General features: G+C 31.6%; 3 protein-coding genes across 5 annotated transcripts; 2 read left to right on the top strand and 1 right to left on the bottom strand.

Annotated features, from left to right (window-relative positions):
• The first annotated feature begins 1,390 nt into the window (after positions 1-1,390).
• On the top strand, positions 1,391-16,767 carry LOC113860205 (protein EXECUTER 1, chloroplastic). Of its 3 annotated transcripts, none has more exons than XM_027492889.1 (13): positions 1,391-1,981; positions 2,840-2,956; positions 3,089-3,154; positions 4,092-4,198; positions 5,849-5,930; positions 8,144-8,941; positions 9,050-9,173; positions 9,299-9,468; positions 10,510-10,584; positions 10,774-10,866; positions 10,991-11,079; positions 13,107-13,185; positions 13,291-16,767. In XM_027492889.1, the coding sequence occupies exons 1-13, from the start codon at positions 1,634-1,636 to the stop codon at positions 13,294-13,296; spliced, it is 2,154 nt and encodes a 717-aa protein (XP_027348690.1). In that variant the 5' UTR covers positions 1,391-1,633; the 3' UTR covers positions 13,297-16,767. The 3 variants fall into 3 exon arrangements, 1 of the variants encoding a protein (XP_027348690.1); XR_003503696.1 differs by having other exon boundaries at positions 1,393-1,981; positions 10,991-11,138; positions 13,114-13,185; XR_003503695.1 differs by having other exon boundaries at positions 1,394-1,981; positions 10,991-11,138.
• LOC113860207 (nicotinamidase 1-like) lies at positions 14,158-16,790 on the bottom strand. The gene is made up of 5 exons (XM_027492890.1): positions 16,569-16,790; positions 16,132-16,315; positions 15,494-15,627; positions 15,182-15,367; positions 14,158-15,066 (listed from the first exon to the last, which is right to left on the bottom strand). The coding sequence occupies exons 1-4, from the start codon at positions 16,707-16,709 to the stop codon at positions 15,182-15,184; spliced, it is 645 nt and encodes a 214-aa protein (XP_027348691.1). The 5' UTR covers positions 16,710-16,790; the 3' UTR covers positions 14,158-15,066.
• A 2,909-nt stretch (positions 16,791-19,699) lies between these two features.
• LOC113858714 (fructose-1,6-bisphosphatase, chloroplastic) lies at positions 19,700-22,515 on the top strand. Its single transcript, XM_027491450.1, has 3 exons — positions 19,700-20,144; positions 20,853-21,249; positions 21,845-22,515. The coding sequence occupies exons 1-3, from the start codon at positions 19,749-19,751 to the stop codon at positions 22,243-22,245; spliced, it is 1,194 nt and encodes a 397-aa protein (XP_027347251.1). The 5' UTR covers positions 19,700-19,748; the 3' UTR covers positions 22,246-22,515.
• The last annotated feature ends 167 nt before the right edge of the window (positions 22,516-22,682 follow it).

The raw sequence follows: 22,682 nt of genomic DNA, 5'->3' as shown, positions 1-22,682 counted from the left end.
AGAAATGTTGTCACAACTGAGAGAATAATTTTGTATATCTAAAAACAAAAACATAAAACCCATTTGAATGTCTATTTTCTATGACATTATTTTGAGAACATAATCTCCATAACTTGTTTTACTTTTTATTTAATGATAAAAACTGAAATCACAATTTGATTGTCTTCGATTTCTTTTAACATGCTTTTGTAAATTCTCTACTCTCATTTCAAACCACCATTGTTACTGCCTTTCAAATACTTATTCTTGAAAAAAAATCATCGTTTAATTATCACATATCAAGTGTCAAAAAAAGAAAATTAAACTTTATAAATTGACATATTTATTACCTTATATTTAATTATACATAAGGACAAAAAAACTAATAATGTAAGTATATATATTAGCATATAAATAAATTATGTTAATTTAATGATATTTTTAATATTTAAAGTAATATATGACTTATATATCTTTCATTATTTATAATATCAAAAAAATAATTTATTTTTAAATATTAAAATAACTTATAAAGTCACATATATAATCAAGTAAACTAACAAATTATTATATCTATTAAGAATTTTCATAATCACTTGTAGGCATATTTATACTATTACAACTACTAATATAGAAATGATAAAAAAATTTAGTAAATTATTTATATAAATACTTAAAGTAACAATTATAAATATTACATTTGTCGAAACAAAATAATTTTAAAACTAAAATAATATGTATACATAGTAAGCATGGATATACAAAGATTATTATATTTTATTGCTATTTATGATTTCCAAAAAATACAACACTTTTATAAATGATTTCAAATAATTATTTTTAAGAACTATTTTAACTTTTCTCTTTCCCTTTTCTCCTCCCTCCCTCCATTTTACATGGCTTCAATAGACGTTTAATTATTATTTTTTCCATTAATTCTTGTTTCCGCCTAATGTCATTTTTTATTTTAACTTCAAATTCAATTTAGTTTACATTTTAAATCTTATTATGCTTTATTAAATTAATGGCATATTTATTTTTTAAAATAAATTTAAAGTTATTATAATTAGTCAATATCAATATCAATTTATTTTTAAAATTTTATAATTTAGCATACCATATTCATAAAAATATAAAAATATCATTACAATATTCACAATTACATTTTTTTTTAAAATAATCTCTTTAATTTTATTTAATACAATATTCATTTTATTATTAATAATAAAAATATTTACTTGTTTTTTACTTTATACAAAAATTAAAATTAAAATTAATTACATAATAATTTTTTTAACTTTTTATTTAAGAAAACAATTTAATAATTTCCATTAAAGTCACAAATTTGAATTACAAATTATTACACTCCAAGCCTAACACGGTGGAAAGAAAAAAAAAATGAAAATAATAATAATAAAAAAAGTAATGGATTGGAGAGAAGGTAAGAACAGACATCTGATCCTTATCCCTTGTCGCTAGAAAATCTATGGAGCCATGAACAGCTGCCCCCAAAATTTTCACACTGAACTTTCCAGCCTCATGTTTCATCCCATTAGCGTCACAAATTAACAACAATGAATTAACATTTAACAACATACAACATAGCAATATCATATTCCCAATCCCAATCAATCTTCAAACACTTTCTCTCATCATGGCTTCCATGTCTTCTCCCAACCTCACTTTCCCAAAGCAAAACCTCTCCATTCCCTTTCCTATCAGAACGCCTTCGCTTGTTCCCTTCCCTTCCCAATCCCCTTCTCGCTGCCTCAACTCTCTCTCTGATAACCACAACAACGCCAAACGCGGATGGGACTCGCTGCTTAACCAGTTCGTCAAAATCATCAACCACTTCGATTCCTACAGAAAGTCCTTCGTAAACGCCGTCGAGGATCGTAATCGTGGCCGTGGTGACGGTGTTGCTGATGAATGGGATTGGGATCGGTGGCGCCGCCATTTCGAGGAGGTCGACGAGCAAGAACGTCTCCTCTCTATTCTCAAGGTACATGCCTCTGATTTCAATTCGCGTCTTATTTTGCGTGCTTCTCTCCTATTTGTATGCAAATGATTATGAATTTAGGTTTGTGGCGGTCTGAACTGGTGGTGCCTATCGTAAAAGAAATCAGGAAATATAACAGACAGCTTGCAAGAAACAATAACAGCAACATTTCAAAGCTTAAGTTCTTGAATTTCACATTTATAGCATCTTTTACTCAAGTGTCTATAACACTGTTTCACTTAAAATAGACTTTCGTCTTTTCTCCAAAGCTTTGGTTATTCTTTTAATTGAAGGAAAGTGTTCTTGAAATTATAGGTGCTCCAAAGTTACAAAATTTTCCTTGCTTTCAGTTCATAGCTAACAGTCGTGTGAATGACACAGCCAATTTGGACAAGCTTTTCAAAAAGTTCTTAAAGAAGGAAAAAATAAAATGAATTAAGGAGCTAAAATGAATTGAACTTATTGTTCAAGTTGAAAGCAACTTAAGCATCTCAACTTTTTCTGAAGCTCTCTCATTTAATTTCTTTATAAGCACCTTTAAACTTAATAGAACTTGGTGTTCTTGCTGTATAAAGGCGCTAATAGTTAAACTTTATAATTGAAAAGCTCTCAAAAGCTAGAAGCTAATCCCAACTGTGCCATGGTCTTGGAGGAGTTTTTTGTCATATTTTGATAATGTTACATGAAGAAACCTATTATTGATGTAGTTTTGCAACATGCTATTAAAGTTATTTTATTTTGTCCATGATAACTGTCATGCACACTTACGTAGAAGTTTTTGAACCCTTTTATAAGTCGACTTATTGGCTGACCTTTTGGTTTAGTAAGAGTTAGCTACTGACATGATTTTGTGCTTGACAGTCTCAATTAAGTCGTGCTGTATATTTGGAGGATTATGAAGATGCTGCCAGGCTTAAGGTGGCAATTGCAGCTGCTGCTAACAATGATAGTATTGGAAGAGTCATGTCTCATTTCAATGTAGGAATTTTGACTAAAACAATGTTTTTCTGATAACTAATGCTTTTTTGTACTTGTCTCCAATTTTTCTGCTTTCCTTTTCACAATCCTACATATATTTTAAATCTTATTGTATATTTTCTAATATTTCAGAAAGCCATAAAAGAGGAGCGGTACGGTGATGCAGCTCTTTTAAGAGATAAAGCTGGTGCTGGACTTGTGAGTTCTGAGAGAATTTGTTTAATGCAATTTGCATGAATATCTTTGCGCAGTGGTGGAAATAGAATTTGAGATGTAATATCAAAGGGTAACCCTAGTAGTACTTGTAGCGGCTTAAAATGCTGTTACATATTTGAAAATTTGTTAGACTTTCCTTGGGACTTTATTTGCCATTAGGAGTTGTTTTAGAGTAAATTTATTCTTAGAGCTTGCTGTCAGCTGTGGAATTTATGAAAGTCAATATTAGAATATATCAACTTGAAAAGGGATATTTGTTCTAGCCTAGTATTTACTATGAAATAAATCTATTGTCATAATTAAAAGAATAAAAATGGAAATGTAATTATAGGGAAAGATTTTGTACATACAAAACATGTTTCCATGTTAAAAATATTCTAACACTCTCCTTTAAGATGGTGAATGGGTATCTATCATTCCTAGCTTTCAAGAGAATCACAGAAGTGCTCTATGGACAACCCCTAAGTTAAAATATCTGCAAGTTGATTACTAGAAGAGACATATATTGTTGTCGTAAGACCACTGGCAATTTTGCTTAATAAAGTGTTTTCTATCTCTGTGCTTTGTCTTATCATGCTGGATTCGATTATGATGAACAATACAACAAAAACAACGACCAAGCCTTATCCCACTAGGTGAGGATAAGGCTTGGATTATGATGAACAATACTATTGATAAATTTGTTGTCACAGAGAAGTTTCATAGAGACTTCATACTTTATCTTGAGATCATTGAGAATGACTTTCACTTATAATTCACAAACCCCTTGAGCCATAGCTCAGAATTCTACCTTTGCACTTTTACACTTGCCAATCTATTGCACTGTTTATAACATCTGCTTTTGACCTGTAATTTTGTTATGTATCTTAAACTTATCAGGAAAAAAATCTTTAAACTTAACATGTATTGGTTCTTGCAGGTGGGTTGGTGGGCTGGTATTTCAAAAGATGTTAATGATCCACATGGTCTAATCATTCGCATAACTCCTGAGCATGGAAGATATGTGGCAAGGAGTTATAGTCCTAGGTAATTACTTTATTTTGATGATCATGTTAGTTAAAATCCTGATATGATTTTACGATTTTGGAAACCTTACCGATTTAAATCGTGGGTAAAATTGGCTGAGTAAAATTGTTATAAAATCCTGATTTAAATCTTAAAACCCCTCAAATCATGGGATTTTATGATTTTAAAATTCCTTGAAAAGTCTCATTTGTTGAACCCTAATGTAGTTGATGCCTCTTTCATATCTCTTTTTTATCAAACCCAATATCCCTCTAGCAGCTTTGAACCCTAACGTCGATGTCAATTCGACAGTCCTCCCAGCGTGTGCAGCTTGGTCTGCAGCTAAACTCAGCAGTGTGTGCTACTGCTCTGAGTTTGAGTCAGTGCTGCTGTTCTTGCATCTTTTCTTTTCTGGTCTATTTTTTACTCATGCCAATGCATGACATTCTTATGGAATATGCATTATGATTTGTAAGTGCTACTTTATTTAAGTGCTTTTACTGATTTAAAGTCCCCCCCCCCCCCTCTAATTTATGCTATTTTATATGCATAATATGAATTTATAAGCATATATATGAATTTTGTAAAATCTTAATCCAATTTGTGATTTACGAATTTCACTCCCCTTTATGATTTAAAGTAAAATCCCAATTTTAGCTACCTTGATGATGATAATAAGTGTGGAGGTTCTTTACCTCTTTATTAAAAAGAAAAGTTTATTTTGTTAAGGAGATGCTCACCACTTTTGCATTTTACTTATTGAGAAATGGATTAATGTATCTAAAATATTTGAGTTTAGAGTTCCACATCCTTAGATATGTGACATTGGGAGTTCATTACTTTTTATGATTGTCAATTATTTTGAATTATACACAATTGGAAACTGAAAACTAGGAACCATGGGACCTTTTTTTAGGAATGACCTTAAGAAAGACTGAAGATTCTGAGGACCGACCCATCCTCAACCAGCATACCAAACAGATTATTCTATAGAAGGGACACAGCTGGGCAATCCAAAATTCAAAAGGGGAAACATTTTCAGAGCTCAATCTGCCTACAACTCAGAACTCAGGAGATAAAGCTGTTAGGGGTCTTCTAATTTGGAGCATGTCATTGGAATTAATCTGGTTAAGAACAGCACTCCAAATAAAGGGTTTAACCTTAGAAGGAACAAATGATTTCCAAATTGTCATATCCATTAGAAAAATATTCTCTATTAGGAGATGAAGTGAGAAATTGGAAGATTCACAAGAAAAAGACCCTGAAGAATAAAGAAACCTACTTGATCAGGAGTGAAAATGACAGAGTTGAATAAGACCAGAAGGTTTTGTAGTTCAGATATTTCTCTCTGGTTTGAGTTTTAAAAAGTTTAAGTTCAAAACCACATTAGTTTCAGGTGAAGAATAAAAATCAAATATAGGAGCATTGTGCATGATAGAAAGATCAGAAAGTGTTGGAGATGCATCAGGAGCCTGGGGGTGGGGGGTATTACCCACCCAAGGGTCTCATATTAAACTTTCCTATGGAATTAATTTATTATTTGCTTGTCTTGGAAGCAATTTCCCCCCTTTTGATGTTTTTCAATGAATTTCTGTTCTTGAGATATTTTTGGTGGTCCTGCTACTATCTCATATTGCTTCTAGTGTTAATCCTTTTACCATATTTTTGTAGGCAACTTGCAACATCTGCATCTGGCATTCCTCTATTTGAATTTTTTCTTACAATGGATAAAAAAGGTGAATTCAAGTCACAGGTATTTCTTCTTGACTGACCCATTTTACTGTTGGGATCATTGCTATATAAACAACATGCAGTCATCTCTAAAATTGGAGCTAAATCACACATTTTTATACCCAATAATTTAATGCTATGCATCATGTTCTATGCTGACTGTTAAACAAATTTCCTGCTAATTATTCTGTTTAAAGAATATGTGTGCAAGATTGTGGAGGAACTTGGATTACATGCAAGAATCATGCATATTGCTTGTAGTTCACAATCCAAATTAAGTTTCAAATTTTTGTTTATTTCATACACTAATGTATCTAAAATTCTTAATTATGAATACGAGATTTATAAGTTGCTCATAGATTTACTGTTTGAAAAATTATGAACAATTGGGAATACCCACTGACCAATTTGGATTTTTAGTGGCTTGGTGCTCAGTTGGATTTTATAAATGGGAATGGAAACCTTTTGGGTTGGATTTTTAGTTTTTCTAATTTTTAGTAGGAAAGAACAGAGGTTAGCACTTGGGTGCTGTTACTTCTTAGTGTTCATATGGAGCTTCTCATTGTCACAAGTTTCAACAAAAAAAAAATGCCATCTCAGAAGTTATAAAAGAAGTTAATTGTGGGGAATGTTGTGATACTATAGTGATTTTTTTTTTATTTCAGTTAATTGGTGCTGACCCCAATTTGATTGTTTATTTTGGGTTCATGCTGAGTTCCCTAAATACAAAGGTGGCCTCTTGGCATTTTAACCCTTGTGCTTCTCAAATCATAAGATTTGGTAAAACTAAGTTGAGTAAAAACATTGTTGACTTTGTATATATGGCCCATTAAAATGATTGTTTCATGAAATTTATGATGTGTGCATGCATGTGTACCTTTGTGGGGATTGCAAACCTGCTCACATTCATGTGTAGTAGGTTGGCGCTCTACACACTTTCGTTGGATGACAACAGGTAGGGTTGATTACATGGATCATCAGATACCATTCTCAGTCAAAAACCAATTTTTCACAGATTTACACTCTTTTATTGGACAATAATAATAAAATCACTTTTGACTTTTCCTACTCAACTTAAATGAGTTAAATATGCCTGTCTTTTTTAGTAATTAAAAATGGATAATTAAATAAGTTGTTTATCACTTAATCTTCCTTGCTAATAATTACCAACCTTATAAATCTTTCTCCATATCTACCACCATCAAACTTTCTTTTATAATTATATTATAAAAATTTAAAATACAGTAATTTTCTTTTCTTTTCTTTTTTTCCAAAATAATATAAAAGAAATCTTAATGAGTCATTTTTAAAATACTTACAAAAATACCATATATTTTTTTGTCATTGAAAATTAATAATAATACAGTAATAATAAAGGTCATTGTTGAAGTCTTACATCAATTATATATATGGTTAAATAAAAACTTATCAAAGTTAAAACAATTCTCATTTTATGAGTTAACTTTTGGAGTTGAATTAGGATTAAAGCCCAAATTTAACATGCTATTAGAGCCTATCATAGATGACAGATTTAATATTGGGCCATACTTGATTGAAAAAAAAATAAAATTCTGGCCTTGCAAATTTTCTGAGTGCAATTAACTTGGCCCATGGATTTCCTAGTGAAGCTTACCTGGTCCCCTGACTTTCCCAGTACTACCTACCTGGTCCTGCGGCTTAAAGTTTAGTTGATAGTAACTGAGAGAGAGAGAGAGAGAGAGAGATTTATGCATACAGTGGTTATTAGGGAAGAAACAGTAATTAATTTGATTAATTAGGTTGTTAATTACTAAAATTGACGTTGTCATTTAAGTTGAGAAGGAAGTGATCAAAATGGTTTGTTTTTTCTTATTAAAGTATGTACACTGCTAACCAATGCATGAAGGAGAGTAGTAATACTTTTATTTATTGCATCCAGAATAGAGAAAAATTTAACTCACTTCTTTTGGTTAACCATCTGTGCTAACAAACTATCTTTGTTGGTTTGGTTTGGATTTGAACCAATTTATTGTTGTTGTTGTCTCAAGTTTTGCTTATGCTTTGGCATTGCTTAATTTACTTCCTTCAAAAGGTCTTATCCAGTAGTGATGGTAAAGTAGAATAACAATTGTAATAATTATATTAAAAAATAAAAACAGTTTTAATAATTAATAGCAATAATAAATAATAACAAGGTCATAATCTATTTATGTTGTCCAATACAATACTGCAATAGCATATTCTTTTAATTTCCAGGCTGTGTACTTAAAGCGAAGAGGGGCCTTCCATGGGCCCCCAACAACCTCCTATAAAACATTGGATGCTGCTGGGAGATTGAATTCAGTGGAGTCTAGTGAAGATAAAAGTGAGCTGTTTGTTGTGAGTGCTGAAGATCTGGAAAATGGTGATGATAGGAATGATGGCTCTGATCCAGCTGAGGGAATGCCTGGATTTCAGAATGTCTTGAAAGATATGATTCCTGGTGTAAAGGTGAAGGTTTTCAAGGTGATAACTCCAGAGAAAGTAGACAAGGATCTAATATCTAAGGTGATTGAGCAGATAATTGAGGAAGAAGAGGATGAAGATGATGGTGAAGACGAAGACGAAGATGGAGATGGCGATGAAGATGACGATGACGAAGATGATGGTGACAATGAAGAGAAGGACACTGATACAGAAAGTATAGAACTGGAAGACATTAAGTCTGAGACTGACCTGGAGGGAGATGATGAGATTGAAGTAAATACTGGTCTGGGAACTTCTGAACGTAAAGAACAGAATGAAATTGCTGTCAAAGTTGTCATTGGTGGTCTTGTTCAGAAACTTTCCGGTAATATGTCCACTAGAGATTTGCTTCGAGTTCCAGCTAAGCTGGAGATGAAGGGGTGTGGTTCATTTTCCTTTACTGTTGAAAAAGAAGTCAATCAGCAGGTTGGTCTTGACAGAGGAAAATCTTCATCTGATAAATCAACCAAGTTTCAAGGTCAACGCAGAGTTGATCATGTTATTTTTGACCTTGCTAAATTCATTGGGAGGGGAAAAGTACCCTCAAAGGTATGTCTAAGTAGTTATACTGCAAATTTTTTTTTTTTTGCAAAATCCAATATCCTTGTTGAATCTAGCCATAAGTTGTTACTATAATGGTTTGCTTCAATCTTTTAGGTGCTGAAAGAGGTGGGAGAATTGATAAATCTCACTCTAAGTCAGGCTCAGAACCATCAACAATTATCTGGTTCAACAATTTTCAATCGCATTGAAATACCAACTTTGTTTGATCCTTTAAATGGTGATTTTCTAGAGAACTTATCAATTTGATTATTATGAGGTGGTAAATATTGGCTGCTAACTGCTGGATGTTTTTAATCTGCAGTTTAGTGTAAACCAAGTAACAGATATTTTCTTTTTCATCAGGTCTATATATTGGTGCACATGGACTATACTCATCTGAAGTTATTCAATTAAGACGTAGATTTGGTCAGTGGCATGAGGACAGTGAGGCTAAGGAGCCTTCAGATCTTGAGTTTTACGAGTATGTAGAAGCTTTGAAACTAACTGGGGATCCTTATGTACCAGCTGGCCAGGTAATATTGTAAACTTTATTTGATTGACTATTAAATTGATTTTTTTTTTCTTTTTGGCTTAAATGCATTTAGTTCCTTTAGTTTGAACTGTGTGATTTTGTTCCTTTGACCCAAGTTTTTTTCAAGCCCAGTAAATCCTATTTTTAAAATTAAGCAAATTTGTTCCTTTTTCAATTGTCTTCTACCTAAAATCCTCAAATTCTCATTTTCTGTCCATATACTTGGGGTTTATAATGAATTTGGGATATGAAATGATTTTGAAAGTTTAGAAGTCACAATTTAGTGGAAATTGGATAAAATTTGGAGGATTTTATAACATGTGGGAGTGGTGTTTTGGATGATGAGTTTTAGTAGAAGGTCTTAAACAAATTAATCTATTCATTTTTAGATGATTTTTTTATAAAATGAGAATTTGAGGGTTTTAGGTAGAATAAAATTGGTAGAGGGACCTAATTTGCTTAATTTAAAAAAAGAGATTCAAATGAGCTTAACTTTTTGTGTTTATCATTTATAACTCCTATCATATTTGAGTCCCACTCTAAGCATCCCTCATCATTGTTTTCATATTTTCTAGAATTTTAAAATTCTTCATTCAAATGCAACCTTATATAATTTGCAGGTATTCTTTGACATGGATAATCTATAAAGCCATTTTTGGATTCTTATTATTATAATATAGTTGAAGCATTAATATGTGTTCTGTTGTTTACAATTTTTTTTCTTTCTGAACTTTGTCTTGTGCAATAGTTAAATGGCTCAAACTTTGTTAACTAAGATTATCATTCTAATATTTTGCTATATAAGAAATAAATCTTAAAGCTTGTTACTAGAATGAGGAAAAATATTCATCATGTTCTGTTACAAATGAATAGTGTTCTTTTCTTTGGGAAACTTGTATCAATGTATTGTTCGCTGAGTTAAACAAACGAAGATATTTCTTGTATTTTTTCTGTAAAGAGCTGGCATTCACTTGTTGGTGCTAATTTTCTCATTATGCAGTATGTATGATACATCTCATTGTTTTATGTTCCTTGATCTTAGGTGGCATTTCGTGCAAAAGTTGGAAAGAGGTATCAGCTTCCTCATAAAGGGATAATACCTGAAGAGTTTGGGGTGGTATGAATTTTTTTCCTTGTTGAGGGTCTTAATCAGTCTCATTGCTCTCTTGATCCTCCCCCTCCCCCCCCCCCCAAAAAAAAAAAAAAAAACAAAAAATAAATAAATTAGTAAATCAGCACGGTTTCACAATAAAGAAGTGGAGATTATTATTTTCCATTCAGTTCTCTGATGTTGTTGTAATTTCAGATTGCTCGCTATAAAGGTGAAGGGAGGCTGGCTGAGAGAGGGTTTCAGAATCCCCGATGGGTTGATGGTGAACTTGTGATTCTTGATGGAAAGGTTTGTATTCTTCAGTCTTGTGTAATTATTTAACTTTACTGTTGTAATTCCAACTTGAAATCATCCTTTATTACATTTCTGCTAATGTTTTTTAGTGCAACTTAACTTTTGTTAATTTTTGCAGCACCTAAAAGCAGGTCCTGTTGTTGGATTCGTGTATTGGGCCCCCGAGTATCATTTTTTGGTCTTCTTCAATCGGCTTAGGCTTCAACAGTAGGGTTTCGTTGTTCATAATATCAAAGACTTGTAAATTCTTTCTTCAGATTTTTAGCGTAAGTTCTCATTTAAGATCAATTTGTCATGAAAGTAGTAACTGATGAAATTTATCTTCAGCTTTTCTTGGCAAGCTAGAAAAAATCACATTGTTAGTTTGGTTAGTGAGTAAATATGTGAAATATGTCAAATTTGTGGTTATCTACAAATCTGCAAATGATATAGATGCAGAACAAAGTTTGACCCTAAATTCAGTCTACCACTCTACCTTATTTATTATCGACCTCAGGGTTAGGGTTTTAAGGACTATTAGCCTAACAAGCCAACCTATTTATCTTTTTATAATTTATTTAATGTATAACAAGACAATAATTTTGTTAAAGGCTTGGGTTTGTTTGAAACCTATAAAACCCAATCCTATTACTCTAAACTATTTAAAGATTATGTAATGTTAATGTAGGCTATTAGACAGGCTTGCGAGCCATGTCAAGCTAAGCCTAGCATTTAAGCTAGGGCCAATGATCTGATAAAGTGACCTGGCAATAAGCTAAGCCTCGCCTAGCCCTTTTCCAGCTCTAGTTTTGGAATGTTTTCATGGCTTTACCAGTGTCTTGCACATGGTTTCCTAAAGGGCATTGTTATAAAACTTGGCTTGGACTGGCTAGTTGGAACAATGATCCAGATAATTAACGTTCAAGTAATGTATTAGTCAACTATTAATTAGGCATGGAACTGAACTGGCTAGAAATCATTTAACTTGGATAGAGAGTAGAGATTCCAAGAAAGAGAAAGAAAAAAGTGATAGCTGGAGAAAATAGAGAGAAAAAGAGAAATCTAAGATACAACCTGAATTCTGAGCTGGCTTGCTATATTGTAAAGTTATCTCTGAACTTGGAGCGATCTCAATATATTGTTAGAGCTCTCTCTTGGACTAATAACAGAATCCACAACTGACAACTGTCAACAGCATTCAGATTCAGTTAGGCATCAGTTTAAACCAAACAGAAACGCAGCACAAGCTGAAGACTAACCACTGTAATAAATTCGATCAGCTTCAAAGCAAGCTGAAGGATTTGACCTTGTTTTATGAGAACCAGTTAATTGTTTCTTTTCTCTCCCCTATCTATTCCATTCTTTCTTAGAATTTGATGAAAATATTCAAACTTTTTGGTTGCCCAAATTGTTCTTTGTATGTCTGTTGTGCTCCTTTATTGCATTTTAATGAGGGGTAACTATAGCTGTATGTACTGGAAAATCAGTGAATCAGCCTATTAAAAGGTCAATAATTGGTATTTGATTGTTTATCACCAGTGGAGAAATTGTGAAATGGGAAACATGAAACTCAAACTCTCAAAAGCTAGCTCTTAAAGCTCTAGTGCTTTGCTTTTTTTGTATTACTAAATAAACTAGCTAGATCTTAAGAGGAGGACTGCCCTACCCTTATAAGGAGTATTATGGCTCTATTCTTAACCAATGTGGGACATCTTAACATAAATAATGAAACTTCTGTAACATGTTAACAACTGAACTGTTGTATATGGAAACATAGGGCCCATTTATTTTAAAATTGAGTGGAATGAATTTTGATAAAATTAGTTTTAAACTGTTGAACATGATTTGGTCAAAAGAAGACAAGGACCTATCTATAAAAATGGAAATTATTGTTTAAATTGTTGGGTTGTTAATTACTAAGGTTTTCTTTTCTTTTTACGGTTTTGTTAACCTGAATTTTATAAGTCAAAGTAAGTTTTTATTGAAAAAGAAAACATTTATTACATTGGAGATGCAAAAGTATAACAAATGCTTTATTTTTCAATAAAAGCTTACTATTATTTTATTATTTTTTGCTTAAACGTAATCTTAAAGACTGAAGTTACCAAAATTATTCTTTTTATTTTGTATCTTTTTGGTTTTGGTTTTTAGTGGAAATGTCATGAAGTGTATGGGTTATTCTAAATATTTAATTTGGTAAAGGTTTCATGTCGCAATCTTCTTTAATATATGATTATTGTTGCTATTTTCCGTAGGTTCCAGGTTTTGTTGAATGCTAAATTCTTGTACTTCAATGGAAGGTATCACCAATCACTGCAGGGTCTTCCATTTGAGGTATCTAGTGTTTTCCTACCTATAGCTGCTTCATGGTTCTTTCGGTGAACATAAATTTTCTCTGATGTTGACTTTTTTTTTTTTTTTTCTTTCTCTCTTGTACAGATTTAAAAGATTTTTGCCACTAACTTTCTGCCAAGCAGCGCAAGGATTTGAGCATTGGGCTCTTCTTGTCTAGAACGGGATTGACTGGGGTAGCTTAAGCTTGGTAGCTGTAGCTTGACTAACTATAGATTGAAGAGGGATTCATAGTATCAGCACTAGAGCACAATGTATTAGTCTCTTCATTCCATGCTTTATGGAGGTGTAGTGTTCACAGGGTATCTTCATCAACTTTGTGCATTGTTTCTTAATCTTCTTGCAAGTTGTATTCCCATGTATCATAAATTCATATTTATGCTCAGTTTAATGCCTTCAGGGTTAATAACATTGTTCTTTCTGTAGCATGAATGTAGTCTTCGTTAATGGCACTATTTTATCTTCTCACTTTGGGTGGTATTGAGGTCTCTGGTATTAGCTTCATCTATCCAGTCAGCAGCGAAATGAAGGTCCCGAAAGGGTCTAGCCAAAATTTGGACACGACAAAACTGTAGTGTCTCTTTTCTATCCCTTCTGATCTTCCTCGGATCAGTTTGGGTGAGTATGCCTGGTTAGCTTATGCCTTGTATTGAATTTATTGAAAGATAATTGAACTTCGTTTGGAAATGCTGTGTGGGAATGAAAATTGGGTGAAAGTTATTGTCTGGGAAATTGAGGATATGGAGGAAAAGAGAATAAGGATGATGTTTAACCTTTTAACTGGAACAAATAAACCTTCACTCGAAGTACCGTAAGACTATTGTTAACCGACTTAAGTTGAATCGTTGATAAAGATTTGGAATGAGATTCTCCTGGTAAAGTTTCAATTATAGACGCTTGAAACTCTAGGAAAGAACATGTTCGGCTGCAGTATCCTTTGAAATTAAATATTACATAATTGCAATGTATTCCATTATCACCCTCATCACCCATGTTACACCCAGAAGCATTTCTAAAAATTCAAAAATTCTTAATCCGTGACAATCGAGCCCAAAACCCCCAAACTACGAACTCTTTGGGTGTACAATATGTAGAAACAAGAACGTCAAAAATGAACCTTTTGGAAAAGGAACAAGTTTTTTCACTTCAAAATCATTTATATGTTAAAGCAAAAAAGGGAATTGGCTTCAGATTTGTAGTTGAAGACAAGACGTATTAAAAACTGTTCTGCAAAACTTGATCGTCAAACAATATTTTTTGAAAATAAATAACTGAAAACACAATTAAATAGACCCTAAATATTTCGTAATGATATGCAAGAGAAGCCTTTCCTCAACAATTTAAGCCCTCATCCGGGGGAAGGAACAAGTGGTTATAAAACATTATCTAGACACGTAATAGATTATCCTTAAAATAACTATTAATTTCTATTTCCATAAAACAAGTTTGTAGTTTATCTTTGTTACGTTTCCTTACTAATAAAAAACAGTTTGATAATTTTGAGTTTAGTTCAATAATTACTATCATTGCTGCTTATATAAAAGTCACTCTTAATTAGAATTCAAATTTCGTTCCTTCCTCAAATCAGATTTCAACTCGGTGTCAGAATTAAAGCGTTGGGGGAGGGAGGGATTAAATCTATAGCATATAGTTTACATACGATGAGATGGGGGTCACCACCACACGAACATTTGCACCTTATTAAATCATCTCCCCATCATCCTTATATAACATCATGGAGATGTTATTCAGATGTCCCACGCAACATAGCTATACCTTCTCTGCTGCACCAAAAAACACATCATTTGCTATCTTGGCTCCCCGTTCTTTGGCCATGTACAGGCCCACGTGATGCATAAACTCCTGCAAATCACACAGTACATCGCTAGAATAGATACATATAATAAGGCGAATATTCACTCATGAAAATGCACTTTTGATGCTTAGTTGGTAGTTACGTAGTGTGTTATGTATATACCTAAGGATGAGCTAAAGCTCCTTTGGTATTTCTGGCTATCTCCAGAGGGATATCAAATGTAGCACAGCCACGTGAATAAACCACCACATTTTCTAGAGGCTCCAGAAAACCACGATTCTTAGCTGACATTGTAGAGCATACAAAGTCTAGTACACAGATATCTGTGCACACACCTACAACCACCAGCTTCACCAACGCAAGCAAAAACAATAAATAATAAAATGGTTTTAATAATATGAGTTTAGGATTTCAGACCCACTAATCAGAAATAGTTTTAATTCAAACAATACTCAAATTAGAATAAATACTCACAGTTTTTATCTTATTCTTCTTAATCCAATCTACAAAAACGTTAGAACCATCTTCTTCCATTGAGCCCAAATATCCATCGAAACAATCCTTACGCCTGATTGTTACATTGGTTTCGTTCTCTAGCCATCTTAGCGCTTCAATTCAAGAAAAACAAGAGCATTTTGAAAATAGTTGAACCAATACTAGAGGAAATTCATATCACAATATCGAAATAGGAAAAATCTGTAACATTCAAAAAGCTGCTTGGTGAGTAGCCATTATCAGATGTTTCAATTGATGTCAGAGGAATAGAACATTTACACATGTTGATTCGATTTCAATTAAAATTTATTAAAAAAGTTTTTTTCAATATGCAAAACTGGGTTGTTTGTTATTATTATTTTGAAACTCCAAAGCAATCCATCTGAGACTTTATTTTGAAGAGACTTTAAAAGGACCAATTTATTGCAGGGATAATTAATTACCCAGTAAGTAGATAGTGTCGTTGAACATGATAAGAAGATCTTAGCAATCAGTTTTATATGTTGCAAATTCCAATATTAGCAGTCTGGTAAATATTACAAATGAGAATTATCTGTGGGATTCTAGGGAGAGCAAAAAAGAGACAGGAAAAAAAAAGCTAACAATAATTGGCACACCTGGAACCAAATTTGATTCATCAGACCCAATAATACAGTGAGGAGGATAAGGATCCTCTGGCTTGTTAGGATGGTGAGAATCCAAGAACGCCATAATTGGCAATTTCTTCTCACAGAAAAGTCTAGCTAGCCTTGCTGATTCATTTATCATCCCTGAAATCTGTCTATTGGATTCTCTTGGGGCCTGAAAATATCATTCATCTATCTCTTAAGGCATGACCCACTTCACAAGTAAAAAGAGAAAATCTACCTAGACTCAACTCTAGTTAAAAAAATGAAAATCCAAAGATGCAATCACAATGCTCTGAACTCATCACAAAAGAATATTCTCGTTTACCAAAATTGAAAAGCATTTAAATTTAAAAACACACACAAATATATCAATACTTGTGAATGGAAAAAGATAGGAATGTTATCTAAACAAGTACAACAGATACCAGATTTCCAGCACCAACTGTGCAGAAGCCATTTATGATGTCCACAAGAACGAGACCATTCACAGTGTCTTCAGTTAAAACAACAGACTCATGCTCCAGAGGAATCTCCTTCTTCAGGAGTTCAACTGTTTGTGACACCATTTTCGTTTTCACTTAGTAGTGAATAGTAGATGCCAAGCAGTTGTGTAATCATCTTTATTTTTATAATATAATGTAGAGAATATGATATGTGTAATGTTTATCCGTGATCACCAATTTAGAGGAAAATTCAAAGACGCTTCTTCCACCCATGGATAATAACGTAGATTTTTCCAAACAAGTCACACTCACCACTACAAATGCCTAACTTACAACATGTTACTTTAATATTTTCTCAAGAAGAGAAATTTTTTTTTTTTTAATTTTCATCAATAATAATACACTCTTATGATAATATATTCAGGACATGATCATATTAAACGATTTAAGTGATTGACAGCACGACCACGTGAGAAGGACTATTTTAATGAAAATATTAACATTAAAAGTTGAGTTTAGGTAACTAAAAATATAATATTTTATTTAAAATTTATTATATTTTACAATTTTTAATGTAATAAATGTTTTTCAATAATTTTTTAGTCCTTTTCATAAGATTTTTTTAAAAAAATTCAATATAAGATTTTTTAAAGAGTTTTAAAAGCATAAATTATATCTTTACATAGTTAGATTTTATAAAGTTTGACTTTAAACGATAATTTTTAATCAACTAAATTCTTATTTTAAAATTTTAAAAATATTACGTTAGTTTTTAATTTTTATTTTTATTGAGCGTTTTAAACTTTAGACCCAAATATCACTACATATTAATAAAATATTAACATGTTATGATGTAATATTAAATTACAAGTATGAAAATTAAGTTGGCAAAAAATATCATCATTTCACATGTGATTTCTAATTTGGGATGCTTTAAAGAAGGAGTGCAACAACTTCAAACGATTCCAATGCGAAGAATGTAATGATGAGTGTAAGAGAGTGTATTAAGAGATTTTTGAAAAATTGTTTATATATAATATACACAAGTGTTAATGAGAGCTCAAAGATTAAGTAAATTTATTCAAGAAAAAAGAAAATATGTACAGTTAAGTTTAAACTATTATTTTTATAACTCAACTTTCACATTTGTTACTTAATATGCCATATTAATATTTTATTATTGTACATTAATAATGTCTAATTCTAAAAACTAAAATTTTGTACAAAAATAGAAATCAGAACTAAAATGATATTTTAAAAATTTAAGAAATTAAAATACTTAACATTTGTTATTTTATAAACCAAATTAAGAGTTTAATTGATTTTTAATTATGTAGTCTAATTAGAAAGAGTCTTATAAATAAAAATTAAAAAAATATTTTTGAATGTTTAAATTAAGTTTTAAACATTGGGGTTATTTAAATTATATTTTTAATTATACATTACAACTGTATATAAAAAGTGTATTTACTCCAAGAAAGGATTATACATTAAGAGTTTATTACATGAATCACTTAAAATTGATATCATATTTGACATTATATACTGGGTTTTTATTTCATACTTAATTTTTAAATTTTTTATACATATATTTTGAAAATATATCTTAAATACTACTTTGTTTTTATTTATCTGTTCAGACGTAAAAGAAATTGCATAAACCAAGGATTCTAATCATTTTATTAGAATTATTTGATAATTTTTTTAATTAATCTTCTATTAGTTAGTCTCTTTTTTACCTTTAAGTTTTTCAACTAGTATAAATACTTTATTTATTATGCTTTGAAGAAATTATATGAACCGATAAATATTAACGAAAATAATAATTAATATTATTTTAAACTTTTATATAGATAAATAAATAGGAATAAAACATATCCTCTGTAAAAGTTGTACAAAAGCGTTTCTTTCAAATGCCTCTTCATTTCAGCCAAAGAACTATTATATCTGACCTCTAATTTTTTTATAATTCTATTTTGACCCTTAAAGTTTTTAAATTTACACTTTAACTCCTATACCGTCAAAGTTATACTCCGATCCTTGTACTTCGTAAAATTACAAATGCACCTCTACATTTTTTAAAATTACATTAATGTCAAGTTATCTCTTAGAGCTAATGGCCCTTTCAGAATTGCACAAAGATAAATGATAAGGGCTACAAAAATAGAGCTGTCAATAGAGTTTTTGTCACCTTTATTGTTGCAAACCTTTCTATGAAAAATTAAAAATGGCGCAAAGATTCAAAAGGTGAGTTTTCTCCAATCCACCAAAGATATTTTAAACGTACTTTAAAATGATATTAATGTAAATTTTATCCTTAGACTACCTTAAACTTAATGATTGAAAGATTCCATAATGATAGTTTCTGATAAATTCTTCACAAAATGACACATTTCATCCCTTAAAAAAATAGTGTTGTTGTTCGCGTTTTTTTTTTAATTAGGAAAAAAAAAAAGGATAAAGAACTTCCGTGAGATTAATGTTGCTTTAAGTAATATACATTTGTTGATCTAAATAAGAAAAAGTAATATATATTTGAAAATACTGAAATTTTACATGACAACGTCATGTATATATGTTATACTTATATTTTTTTTTATTAAATATTAAATAGTGAAATTCCATAATAACTAACATAATGAGAACTAAATAAAAATTGTAATTTGATTGTTTTAAAGTGGGAAAATATATAAAATGAAATTATAAATATATGGGGAACACTGCACTAGCTACTTTACTCTCTTTCTTTTTTTTTTACATATAAAAAATAAATAAAGTGCAGACGCTAATTTAATACAAAATCATACACAAGAATGATATGTTGCCAATCTTTAACACATACGAGTAATATGATTTACCCAATACACGCGTGTGTAAAATTATTCAAAAAATAAAATTAAAAATGTTATAGTACCATGTTATGATAATGAATTTAATATTTTTAAAATAAGAAATTACAATTTAGATAAAAACATATTTATAATCATTAATTTTTTAATTTGTAAAACATTTTGTATTTAAAATATTTTTTTATTTATGATTATTCTTGTTATCCTTTGAAAAAGACAAAGCTTCTTTGGCCGTTTTAAAGTATTTGTGAAGTATCTACCACTGAAATTGTCTGAAATGAGAACATTTTGATCCCAGATAACTTTTCACATTATGCAGTCAGCTGCAGCATCACCACTTGTCAGTTTCAGGCCAAAGCTTCAAACTTTCTCATCAATAACTCAACTTTTCCCCGTCAGGACCCATTTCTGCAGACCAAGAATGGCTTCAGTTTCTGGGGTTGGGTTGAGGCCACTGAGAGGCTTGGGTAGTTCTTCTTCTTCATATTCTGCAGGTGATGATGGGTTTGTTACATTGATAGAGTATGTGGGTAAGGAAGGACTAAATGTGAAAGATGATTTGGTGGTGTTGCTTGATCACATTCAATATGCTTGCAAGAGAATTGCAGCTCTTGTGGCTTCTCCTTTCAATTACAGCCTTGGGAAACAAACGGCTCTTACCTCTGTTCCCACTGATAGGGATGCTCCAAAGCCTCTTGATATTCTCTCGGTATGTTTCTCTCTCTGAAATTACTTTATTTCAATTGAGTGTAATTTTGTTTCTCCTCCTATCCTTTTATGTGTAATTGTTTCTGTTGTGTAAGTGTGTGCTTAATTGGCTTGGAAATTGTGTACTTGTAAATGAGAGAAGAAAAAAAGGATGGAATGAGAATGGAGTGGCCACCATTTGCATTTCATATCTTACCAATTATACCGTGAGATTTTTCAAGATTGGGGATTTGAGGCTTTTATTTCTTGTCTATTGTCATGTGCATTAGTTGAACTACTCAGGGAAAATTAATATAGTTTAGCCCTTTATATCTAAAGAAGTTGCAGAGGAACATCATGAAAATGGCAACCAAATACCAAGACAAGCAACAGTTACACAAAACAACCTCTCTTTTTACTGATGATAATGATATCTACTTAAATCCTTCAAAACTTGTATGTACTCAAGTCTTACCTATGATGGCATTGTGACAAGTAGTTCTATGAAGTTATCAAATGAATTATTACACAAATTTTGACCTCAAATCAGAATTGGTTTTATTTTTAAACTTTACCGTAGTAGTACTTGAATATTGACTGCCCTACATCTGAGTTTTTTCTTTCCACCGGATCTGGTAAAAGGCTAAACAATTTTATTAACAGGAGCCCATAAATATTAAAGAAAAATAGCATCCAGTTAACCAATACTTTCTCCCGTGCATCATTGCAGAATGAAATTATCTTGTCATCACTAAAAAAATCTGGAAAAGTTGCTGTGATGGCTTCAGAAGAAAATGATGCACCTACTTGGATAAGTGATGATGGTCCATATGTGGTTGTAACAGATCCCCTAGATGGTTCTCGAAACATCGATGCATCCATTCCAACAGGTACAATTTTTGGTATTTATAAGCGCCTCGATGAACTTGATAATCTGCCCACAGAGGAGAAGGCTATGCTGAATTCACTCCAGAGTGGAAGTAGGCTGATTGCTGCTGCCTATGTTCTCTATTCATCAGCAACTATACTTTGTACCACCTTTGGTTCTGGCACACAGGCATTCACTCTCGATCATTCAACAGGAGACTTCGTTCTCACAAATCCAAGCATTAAAATTCCTCTCCGCGGTAATAATCCTTGCAGTTTACATATACCATACATAAATAAATGTTTGAAAATCTAATATTGACCTTACCAACTTGTTAGATACTTTATAAATCTTATCTTTCTGTTATGTAATTGGAAAAGGATCCTATGCAATTACATTAACGCTGCATCAAATCTCAACCATCAAATATATATTGTTATAATGTAAAATTTTATTAAATAATATATTTTAATAAAATTAAACGGTGAGATTGCACACTTCAAACCTCTCATCTTACACTTGCAGCATGTTAATTTCCTCACTTGGCTTTGTTCATTGTTAGCTTACTTCCTTGGAAGTTAACGTATATAGCTTGAAAGTGTGTTTGGATACACAACTTATTTGAGTACTTATTGATAAATCTTTTTTAAATGATGACTTATGCCATAAATTTAATAATGAAACTTGTTAGGTTAAGTTGAAAATAACTCATTTTGATAAGTTGTACTAAGAAGTTTATTGAAATAAGTTGAAAATAACTTGTAAAACTCATAGGTTGTTTTTCATAACCTATTCATAAGCTCTTCCAAATAGGCTTTTAGTTTATGCTGTTGACAGCTTTCTTATCTGGTCAGGGCAAATTTATTCTGTAAATGATGCGCGATATTTCGACTGGCCTGAAGGTTTAAGGCAATACATAGACACTGTAAGGCAAGGAAGAGGTAGATACCCCAAGAAGTACTCAGCCAGGTATATATGTTCTCTGGTGGCTGATCTCCACAGAACATTGTTGTATGGGGGTGTGGCAATGAATCCAAGGGACCATCTTCGACTTGTATATGAAGCAAACCCTCTTAGTTTCATTGTGGAGCAAGCTGGTGGAAGAGGGTCTGATGGCAAAAATAGGATTCTTTCCCTTCAACCAGTTAAACTGCACCAAAGACTTCCTCTCTTTATGGGAAGTCTGGAAGACATGGAAGAGTTAGAAAGTTATGGAGATATCCAACAAAAAGTAAATCCTGGTTATGAGGTTTGATGCTATGTATAGCATCATGATTCATGTATACAAATTTTGAGTACTCAACCATCATGGTGTCTAAGTAGCTGTATTGCACTTGCAAGTATTGAATTATCCATCATTTGTGTATATTTTCTCTCAAGTCTTTATTTTTGGTTTTGTTTCTCTCTCCGTCTTTATTGGAAGATGATTTTTTACAATGCTAAAAACAATATTGTAATCCATTTGACATGTATTGGTAATTTTTCTCTTGTACTCTAATTTTATCTTTAATAAAAGGTTAATGCTTAATAAAAAAATTGTTATTGACATTTATTTGTATTTTAAAAAAATGTATTATATATTAAAACAAAACTAATTAATAAGTTAATAACAGTGAACTCTTAAATCATCTAAAAAATTGTATGTTTGATTTACTTAATATCAAATTTTATAAATCTACACTCTTTAATAAT

Source organism: Abrus precatorius, unplaced genomic scaffold, assembly GCF_003935025.1.
Source record: "Abrus precatorius isolate BTA unplaced genomic scaffold, Abrus_2018 Scaffold2, whole genome shotgun sequence".
NCBI lineage: Eukaryota > Viridiplantae > Streptophyta > Magnoliopsida > Fabales > Fabaceae > Abrus > Abrus precatorius.
This window is presented reverse-complemented; position numbering and strand designations above follow the sequence as displayed.